A 9,494-nucleotide genomic window follows, 5' to 3' on the forward strand; every position below is an offset into this window, starting at 1 on the left:
GTCGATCTGAGACAATTTTTTCTTCGGGGCTCAAAAAAAGGCAGCAGACCTTCCTTTTTTTACCAAAAATCGACTGCACCAAAATTTCTCGGGAAAACACTTTTTCTTATTAATTTGGGTGCGTAGAATCCAAATCAATTTGTACTTTTTCGATCAGACTTCTCAATCAAAAGTTAGGTATAGACTAGAAACTAATTTCGAAAGAAAATTCAAAGGGCTGTAACTTTTGAACTAGTAGCCCAATCTTGGAACTGTTTGAAATTATGGATTCTGTTAATGTTTTTCTCTATAACACGAATTTTTTGTATTATTTAGTACAACCAATCTGTATTTTTCAGTTTAATGTTTTTTTTGTGTGTCATTTATTGCGTGCTGGTTAGGAAAAACAGCATTATGTTGATCCTCGCCAGAATAATAAAGATTATTATTATTATTATTATTATATTCGCCTTAAGTCCAAACCTTTTTACTTGTTTTGCTTGTTTCGATCTGGGGAATCGATCTGCTAGCGGGCTGAAAGTTATTTTTCGGATGGGCTGAATGTTACAGATTCTATAGGATTTCCAAGGATCGGAGAGAATTTCTTTCACACAAATGATTAGGATATATATATATGTTTATTGCAATAAACATCATAAAACTTTATTTTTACATAGAATTTTGGCACTAGAGCTATCATTCCTTAGTTTCACCAACTTAAAGTATGCAGCTTGCGTCAAAGCTGTAAACTTTAAAGCTCTGTAACCAAAAAACAACTGCGCTGATAAAAGTAGTAGCATCACTGATTGAACAAACACCTCTACGACATACAAATTAAAGTACGGATTAAATAGCAGAAGGCTCTGTAAAGGAAATTGCAAAAGGACGGACAGCATCCAAAACCCCGCCAATTCGGGTATCTGTAACAAGCATAGGTAGTTGAATTACTGAATTAGTACATTTCTGCGAGCAATTAGGTACCTTATCTCGTAAATTACCCTCGTAGCCCAAATATAAGCGTAATACTTCCGCAATTAAGATCGATACAATGACTGTGACCGATAAAAACTTGTACAGCTCCGAATAACAATCAAACTGGAAACCAATCGCGTTAATTAACAATTAAACCAAAACGACAGTTACATTTTCCTTTAAGAAAATTACAATTATCACAAACCAAACTGGGGCAAACACCACATTAAAGTACAGTGCCATTTGTAAAGGAAGATTAGACATAACTTCATTTTCTGAAAAGAAAGTTATAAATATAAGTAGGTAGGTACGTGTACTTCACTGAGTAGGTACCAATATTATCGTTGTCACTAATTTTGTGGGAGATTCCCGGAAACACCTTTTCTGAAACTTGTGTCACTGTTTCTTTCCAGTCCATTGTGGCTGAATAAAAATAATCAATGTGATTGTTTGTATAGGTACTAAGGGTCGCTATGGAAACCTCTTTAGTCATATCGCAAAAACAAAAGATACCTGGCTTACTTCTCGCAATGAGTGAGGCCCTCACTAATTTGACACAGTAGGTGTTTTAGAATATCAATTTGACACTATCTTGTAATATTGCAGGGCTTTCGATGTTTTAAAAGCGCAAGAGGATGATCATGATTATTTGACGATAATCAAAATTTTCGTGTTCAAATTCTTCAATAGCCAACGGGATGCTTTGGAAGTTGAAAGTAGTATAGCATCACTGATTGCTCAATTACACTGTCTTTGTTCGGAGTGGAAAACAAAAGTGTCTGTGGATTGCGTGGTCTTTAACTATTTGCACGATCTCGTCATGCCGCAGATTTACCAAAGATTTAAAACTGAAGATCAGTTTTATTTCAACAAGGCTTCAGAATTAAAAAATGTAACGTCGGAACAATTAGGAGCACCTGTCGAATGGACAATATCATTGTCGGCTGCAGTGAGTTACATTTTTGTTACCACAGCACCCTAACGGTGGTTTGCAGGTGGTGGAATTGGCGAACTTGGATTCTTATAAAAGTCCCTTGGAGAAAATGTGGTGTTTGTGTACGACGTATGACTTAATTTTTGCAGAGCTCAAAATGGCATTAATTAATGTAATTTCAAGACACCCCGGTCTGTATATCACTGCATCAAAATACTTAATCTCAAATACGTTGTAGATACAGACTCCAACATACCAGTGGTAAATAATGAAGACATCATTCCCATATTAATAACTGTGATTCTCCAATCCAAATTGGTGCACCTGCATAGCAACTTTTACTATCTGGATCGCTTCATGGGATCATTAAGCGAGAATGAACTATTTCGGTAGTTTAGCATTTTTCTTTAACGTATTTCATTGCAGGATTTTTTCAGGCATACTGTGATGGTATTTCGTGAAGCAGTTAATCGAATGAGAGAGCTATCGACGCAATCATTGCGTCCAGCTACTGTATCTCTGTGCCGGGAGATGGATTTGGTAAAACTGATTCAAATTACTGACGAAATGAATATTAAGTTGCGAGTCAAGGAAAGAGAAATAACGCCATATGAAGCTCAGCTTATCGAAGTTACCGATCTTATTGTTATGTCGACCAATCAAAACCAAATATTACCAAACGTCTGATGTTGGAGAGCATGCAGATTTGGTCTTCAGTATGATTTGAACGTTGGTGTTACTGCGAAGTAGTGGCATACTAAAAACCTTTCTGATTTTGGGCGAGATTTTGGGTATAAGCAAGTATGGGTGACCGCTAGGGAGTTGTTTGCCGTACCTAAATCTGTTTCTGTGTATTTTCAGTCAACGGGGAATACTTTTTTGACAATTCTAAGTGTTTTGCACCCTAAAATAAATAAATAAATTGCTCTATTTATATCATTAAACATGTTTTACTTTTCGATCTTGATCTAAAAACAATTGTTTTACATATTGTATTCTCTGAGAGATTGAAGCGCCGGTTTGGAACGGGGCGGTTCAAACGTACGATTTGTCTTGGTGGGTAAGCGAGTGCTAGTAACCAGGACATTATTCATCTAAAAGTGAACCCCAAGTGTTGGTTGGACCTAGAGCCCGCAATCATCATCAGTACCTACCTAATCCGCCTCGGTTTTGCAGCGAAGTGTTCATTTTATGAAAAATTTCGTTAATATACCTTTAGTAGGTATCTTTCAAACTGATTCCCTTGGAATTGCGCATTTCAAAATTTGTTGTTGCTAGCACAGATACCACCTACACACCTGCGCATGCACGATTCTGCCTAAAAGCTTTACAGCTCTTCATTTTATCTAATAATAATAATAATAACCCCCTGTGGGTTCGGGGATAGAATAGGCCCACTCTCGTCCTAGAGATCGTAAAAGGCGATCAATGGGCACTAAAAGTGACAAGTCCAGCCACATTTAGTACTTACCTGATGCCCACCTTTACTTTCCAACTCCCACATGGAATATCGGCATGCACACGACTCTATGCTACAAATACACGCCACAGATAATACTTGAAGACAACACACATAAATCATATTGGGATAGGACACTACTCACCGACAAAACTATCCACAATAATAGACCAGACAGTACACTTATATATAAAACACAAAAATCCATTTGTATAAGTAATAGAAATTGCCATTCCGAACACTATAACAACTTAACTAAAACACGTGCAGAAAAACACTGCAAATACACTGATCTCGCTCTCGAACTCAGGGGCGGTTTTTAGGGGGGGGGGGCGACAGGGGCGATCGCCCCCCCCCCAAACATACTGCTCAATTGTTTTTTTATTTCATTAGGTTTACATATAATAATCGAATTAAATAGACTGTACCTACTCAGCACTGATTACCACCGCATAATAATGAATATGGTGCGGATTTATGGCATTTTGCTTATACGTTAATTTTGAATGCAGAATGTAATGGTTATTAGTTTTGGATCTATACGTTTCATGAAAAATGAAAGCGTTTGAGCCTATTTTTATTTTGCCTTTTTTGCTTTTTTTGAACAACGGCGCTTTAAATGCTTTTTGTTACTGTGCTTGCTTTGGGATAATATTTGGCAAGTTAAGTTAATTGAATGTGGTACAGGATGTTGGGTATTCGGAAATTAATGCGGCAATAGATAGTTTAACAAAAAAACAGCTGAAATTGGGTCAAAGCTACTTAAAAAAAATTCCCGCGCACCTCTGCATCTGCAATTCTGTAGCCCCCCACCCCCCTGAGTAGATGTATAAAACCGCCCCTGCTCGAACTTAAGGCACAATGGAGAATGAAATCTACTGTTACAGTTTCCATTAGGGAATGCAATACCGGGATCCCGAAATACCGGAATCCCGCAGCATTTTTGCGGGATTAATCCCGCACATAAACGGAGCGGGAGCGGGATTTGCGGGACTGAGGAATTTGTCGACCAAGGGAACGACTCTGTTATGCTTTGTTAATGAAACGCATAACGGAGAAATTATTTTTAAAATAATTGTTAAACTTTTCCAATTTTGAAAAAAAATTCAAGGGGCTGTAACTTTTGAACTAGTAACCCAATCTTGGAACTGTTTGAAATTATGGATTCTACAGGCCACATTCTATAAGAAAATGTTTTTTCCCGGTCGATCTGAGACAATGTTTTTTTGGTGCCTCAAAAAAGTCCTTTTCCTTTTTTACCAAAAATCGACTACACCAAAATTTCTCGGGAAAACACTTTTTCTTATTAATTTTGGTGCGTAGAATCCAACACGATTCGTACTTTTTCGATTAGACTTCTCAATCAAACTAGAAACTAATTTCGAAAGAAAATTCAAAGGTCTGTAACTTTTGATCCAGTAGCCCAATCTTGGAACTGTTTGAAATTATGGATTCTACAGGCCACTTTCTATAAGAACATTTTTTCTGGGTCGATCTGAAACATTTTTTTTTCGGGGCTCAAAAAAAGGCAGTGTATAACCTTCCTTTTTTACCAAAAATCGACTACACAAAAATTTCTCGGGAAAACACCTTTTCTTATTAATTTGGGTGCGTAGAATCCAAATCAATTCGTACCTTTTCGATCAGACTTCTGTTATAGACTAGAAACCAATTTCGAAAAAAAATTCAAAGGGCTGTAACTTTTGAACTAGTAGCCCAATCTTGGAACTATTTGAAATTATAGATTCTACAGGCCACTTTCTATAAGAAAATTTTTTTTCCGGGTCGATCTGAAACAATTTTTTTTTCGGGGCTCAAAAAAAGGCAGTGTAAAACCTTCCTTTTTTACCAAAAATCGACTACACCAAAATTCCTCGGGAAAACACTTTTTCTTATTAATTTGGGTGCGTAGAATCCAAATCAATTCGTACTTTTTCGATCAGACTTCTCAATCAAAAGTTATAGACTAGAAACCAATTTCGAAAAAAAATTCAAAGGGCTGTAACTTTTGAACTAGTAGCCCAATCTTGGAACTGTTTGAAATTATGGATTCTACAGGCCACATTCTATAAGAAACTTTTTTTCCGGGTCGATCAGAGACAATTTTTTTTTCGGGGCTCGAAAAAAGGCAGTGTACCTATAATCTTCCTTTTTTACCAAAAATCGACTACACCAAAATTTCTCGGGAAACCACTTTTTCTTATTAATTTGGGTGCGTAGAATCTAAATCAATTCGTACTTTTTCGATCAGACTTCTCAATCAAAAGTTATAGACTAGAAACCAATTTCGAAAGAACATTCAAAGGGCTGTAACTTTTGAACTAGTAGCCCAATCTTGGAACTGTTTGAAATTATGGATTCTACAGGCCACATTCTATAAGAAAATTGTTTTCCGGGTCGATCTGAAACAATTTTTATTTCGGGGTTCAAAAAAAGGCAGTGTTTAACCTTCCTTTTTTACCAAAAATCGACTGCACCAAAATTTCTCGGGAAACACTTTTTCTTATTAATTTGGGTGCGTAGAATCCAAAACAATTCATACTTTTTCGATCAGACTTCTCAATCAAAAGTTATAGACTAGAAACCAATTTCGAAAGAAAATTCAAAGGGCTGTAACTAGGGAATGCAATACCGGGATCGCGGGATCCCGAAATACCGGGATCCCGCAGCATTTTTGCGGGATTAATCCCGCACATAAATGGAGCGGGATCCCGCGGGATTTGCGGGACTGAGGAATTTGTCGACCAAGGGAAACGACTCTGTTTGCTTTGTTAATGAAACGCATAACGGAGAAATTATTTTTAAAATAACTGTTAAACTTTTTTCGTTAAAAATTTACTATGATTTTTGAGGCACTTTAGAAGTTCGCCTTTTTGTGCTTTACAGGTGAGGTTTTTTTGAGTTCTAAGTTAGGCTGAAGGTACTTTTTTGTTGAATATTGTGATAATTAGCGATTTATTTTAATACAGAAGTTAACTGCACAAAATTGCTTATTTGCCAATTTATTTAAAATTTTGCGGGATCCCGCAAATACCGGAATTGAGATTTTGCTGCGGGATTGCATTCCCTAGTTCCCATCATTATTATATGCGTACCAAATTTGGTTTCAATCGGTTCTGATGGAAATGCGAGAGCACAGACAGACCGACTTGATCGATATTTTGTATGATTTGGATTCTTGGTGCTTCACAGCGTGTTTAAGTCATTTTTTACCCTAATGCAATATCTGCGAGTGGTAAAAAACGATTCAATTTGCTGTAGTATTTCAGAAAAAATTTCACGTGGTTTCCTTAGTAAAAAACTGTTAGCTCTTAGCGGCTCAACAGCTTTTCCTGTCGATAGCGTTATCCTCTTTGAAACCACTTCAGTAAATCCTTTGCCAAACTAATTCTTTGGAGCGTTTATGCATTAACCCTTTGTTTTTAGGATGTGAGGTATTAAATGCAAAAATGTACCTAATAAAGTTTAATATCAAAATGTATTATAATTTTATTTGCCGCTTAAAAATATTTCCACAGCCATCTTGGGCGTATAAAATAACATCCTCATCAAAGCCAGCCGCCCTAACTGGAATTTGAAACGAAAATTTCAGCACTTTCCCTCCAAATACCCACGCTTTAAGCACCATTTCGTCGTCTTTCCGTCGAATTTCAATAACTCTTATACCGACAATTGATCTGACAACATTACTAGCTGAATCATAGCAAATGGACACTTGTCTAGAGCTGTCTACGTTCTGGAACCACCTAAAAAAGAAATTAAGTATGGTAGCAGGAACGCGGTTACTGTACTTGTGGTAGTAGATGATAAATAGGGCACTTTTTGACCATCCAGAATAATCTGGTGTAATTTGGGAAGCGTCTGTGCAACGGTAATCGCAAAACCGCTGTTCGTTAGCGACCGCCAAAAACACATCGTCAATTTGTCCAAAGTTAGGTCCCATTATGCCAGCCTCGGAGTGGCCCAAATCGAAGGTATGGCACAATTCGTGAAGTACCGCCCCCAAGCTGGCGATGAAGCAACCGCCCCAAGTGTCGCGCGAATTGCTATAGTTCATTAATTTAGTTTTATCCACTAAAGTATTCTTGCACAGTTTTCCGTACACGCCATCCAAAGTTTCAGGCCACGTGTACAGGCAGCCAGTGCTGAGCAAGGCTAACCCATCACCTCCATACGCGACATAACCCTTAACCAACTTAAGCATCTCCTTGTACGGCATACCTTCGTAGTAACCTTCCCCATTGTAAACACTGCAAGATAGAAACGCAAGGTACTTTCTGTTGTCACTACCAATACCCGAGGACATAATTTCACGCGCGAAATGATACCACAACTCCACTTGTGTCATACTCAGCGCGTTCTCCACGTTTAGCTTACTATGCCATGTGAGACAATCGACCTCCATTTCGTAAGACCTCCTCTCCATCCCAACCTTAGCGAACTTATAACCGAAAACGCTCTGCAGCAGCTTGCAGACCGCTGTGATTCGCTTACATGCACTTTCTGGCGAGTTTACTTCACCGGGAGGCGCCTGGAACCTGCCATCGTGGCCCTCGCAAACAATGTATAAAGGCAAAACAGTGAAACTGGACTTACGTCGTTTGTAGTGCAGCTTTACACTAATGGAGAAAGAGCAATATTTAAAGGTAAACTCGTTACTGCCAGCGTTCAATTGCAGAATACATTTAAAAGAATTGTCTCTTGTATTTGTCTCAATGCCCCTTTGGGGCTCACCTGTCGCGAAAACGGAAATTTGAGAAGTGCAGGTCTCGGCGTTTTCGATGAGACCACTGCAAATGATTGCTGAGTAGGTGAAGGAGTCTCCATCGCTTAGGTTGTCTAATGTTATAGTGTGATTGCAAGTTGGTGTTTGGTCATGCTTGAAAGACTGAAAACAAATAAATTAAAATTACACTTTCGATACAAATAAATTACCAATGTTCTATATTAATAAATTTTGACGTCATAAGCAGGGTTTTTTTCTTTTACTAATTTTTTTGATATAAAATACATAAATCCAGAATCTTTTTTTGCAAAATATGTACCTATATATTTAGTAAATATCTACTATAAAGTCCCTCTACTCCCCTCCCCCCTCAATCCTCTTTATCCTTGGTGATTGTACCTCTTTTCGAATATGTTGCAGTACAATACACAGTATATCAAACTATGTACATATAAAACTTTCTATTAAACAAATCAAATACCAAAAAAATATTGGATGCAGCTACATTTCTTGAACAAATTAATCTCTGGATTCGAATTCCATAATTAAATATGAATGAGAAAAGCATAGACATTATACCATTGTATATGTATATACAATGATTATACATATGCATAATGCAAGCATTGATCGAATCAATCCTTGTGTTGCACTCTATTGAGTAAAATTATAACTACCAAAAGGTTATATTTATAAATTTTGTATAACTGCATCATTATTATTTAGTAAATTTAAAGTATGGGGTCACTATTCTCGTGTTTAATAACTAGGCATAATGAAATAAAATAATGTGAAGTAACATACCATTAAAACTACATATAGAATGTAATTGATGAAGAAACTGTACGCTCGCAGAGTAACTGTGACTCTTTTTCGTCCCTAGATGGCGGGTATTGTCTCGATAGACCGTTTATGCATTGATTACGTTTTCTCTATACATCAACTTACCTTTTTACATGCACAGTATATGTACTACCTTACGTCCCATACTCAATAACGCTGATGACAACGGACCCAAAGATTTGACGGTGTGACTATACAAATATTTCAAATAAGTTGAAATTTATTTCACATACTTAATAGTACCTATAGTGACGAATAATAAAAACTTGACAAAAAATGAAAACAAAATCTGTCATAATATGTCTACATGTATTGAAATAAATAATTATATCAACTAATAAAAAGATTCGTTCAAAAAGGGCCTTTTTAGTAAACCCAGTCGGCGATGGATGAAGCTTTCCAAATTATCGTATTTAAATTCTATAAAGTATTGTTTTCATAATGGTTTCCGGAAGCCTTCGTCGGAATATAGGTAGGGTTTTTGTTGTACAGATAGCTGACCTAAGAATTACGCAGTTTCTGAAATCACCACTACGGCACTACGCATTTAAAAATACACTCTCGGTCGTTGCGTGTTTACT

The 9,494-nt window shown here is 37.0% G+C and overlaps 3 protein-coding genes across 4 annotated transcripts; 1 reads left to right on the forward strand and 2 right to left on the reverse strand.

The window, feature by feature from the left end:
* Window positions 1-632: 632 nt before the first annotated feature.
* LOC116164060 (transmembrane protein 17-like) lies at window positions 633-1,685 on the reverse strand. Its single transcript, XM_031478188.1, has 5 exons — window positions 1,474-1,685; window positions 1,285-1,422; window positions 1,123-1,226; window positions 961-1,074; window positions 633-899 (listed from the first exon to the last, which is right to left on the reverse strand). Exons 2-5 carry the CDS (start codon window positions 1,367-1,369, stop codon window positions 633-635), a joined length of 570 nt encoding a protein of 189 aa, XP_031334048.1. The 5' UTR covers window positions 1,370-1,422; window positions 1,474-1,685.
* Window positions 1,141-2,784, forward strand: LOC116164478. 2 transcript variants are annotated; one of them, XM_031478664.1, is made up of 6 exons: window positions 1,141-1,254; window positions 1,410-1,510; window positions 1,558-1,900; window positions 1,947-2,076; window positions 2,124-2,274; window positions 2,323-2,784. In XM_031478664.1, the coding sequence occupies exons 2-6, from the start codon at window positions 1,425-1,427 to the stop codon at window positions 2,570-2,572; spliced, it is 960 nt and encodes a 319-aa protein (XP_031334524.1). In that variant the 5' UTR covers window positions 1,141-1,254; window positions 1,410-1,424; the 3' UTR covers window positions 2,573-2,784. The 2 variants fall into 2 exon arrangements, with proteins under 2 accessions (XP_031334524.1, XP_031334525.1); XM_031478665.1 differs by having other exon boundaries at window positions 1,213-1,510.
* A 4,019-nt stretch (window positions 2,785-6,803) lies between these two features.
* Window positions 6,804-8,945, reverse strand: LOC116164202 (putative zinc metalloproteinase YIL108W). Its single transcript, XM_031478342.1, has 3 exons — window positions 8,875-8,945; window positions 7,136-8,232; window positions 6,804-7,090 (listed from the first exon to the last, which is right to left on the reverse strand). Exons 1-3 carry the CDS (start codon window positions 8,875-8,877, stop codon window positions 6,826-6,828), a joined length of 1,365 nt encoding a protein of 454 aa, XP_031334202.1. The 5' UTR covers window positions 8,878-8,945; the 3' UTR covers window positions 6,804-6,825.
* Window positions 8,946-9,494: the final 549 nt, after the last annotated feature.

This window comes from Photinus pyralis, unplaced genomic scaffold (assembly GCF_008802855.1).
Source record: "Photinus pyralis isolate 1611_PpyrPB1 unplaced genomic scaffold, Ppyr1.3 Ppyr1.4_LG2, whole genome shotgun sequence".
In the NCBI taxonomy this organism is placed as follows: domain Eukaryota; kingdom Metazoa; phylum Arthropoda; class Insecta; order Coleoptera; family Lampyridae; genus Photinus; species Photinus pyralis.

Bases quoted from the DNA above. Each gene is read 5' to 3' on its own strand.
- LOC116164060 (XM_031478188.1), bottom strand. From the start codon at position 1,369: ATGGACTGGAAAGAAACAGTGACACAAGTTTCAGAAAAGGTGTTTCCG. The intron at 1,075-1,122 runs GTAACTGTCGTT...ATTGGTTTCCAG, and splicing joins TAATTTTCTTAAAGGAAAAT to TTTGATTGTTATTCGGAGCT. The intron at 900-960 runs GTACCTAATTGC...TGCTTGTTACAG, and splicing joins AGGGTAATTTACGAGATAAG to ATACCCGAATTGGCGGGGTT.
- LOC116164202 (XM_031478342.1), bottom strand. The intron at 7,091-7,135 runs GTACAGTAACCG...TTTCTTTTTTAG, and splicing joins TTTATCATCTACTACCACAA to GTGGTTCCAGAACGTAGACA.
- LOC116164478 (XM_031478664.1), top strand. From the start codon at position 1,425: ATGGAAACCTCTTTAGTCATATCGCAAAAACAAAAGATACCTGGCTTA. The intron at 1,511-1,557 runs GTAGGTGTTTTA...GTAATATTGCAG, and splicing joins GCCCTCACTAATTTGACACA to GGCTTTCGATGTTTTAAAAG. The intron at 2,275-2,322 runs GTAGTTTAGCAT...GGATTTTTTCAG, and splicing joins AGCGAGAATGAACTATTTCG to GCATACTGTGATGGTATTTC.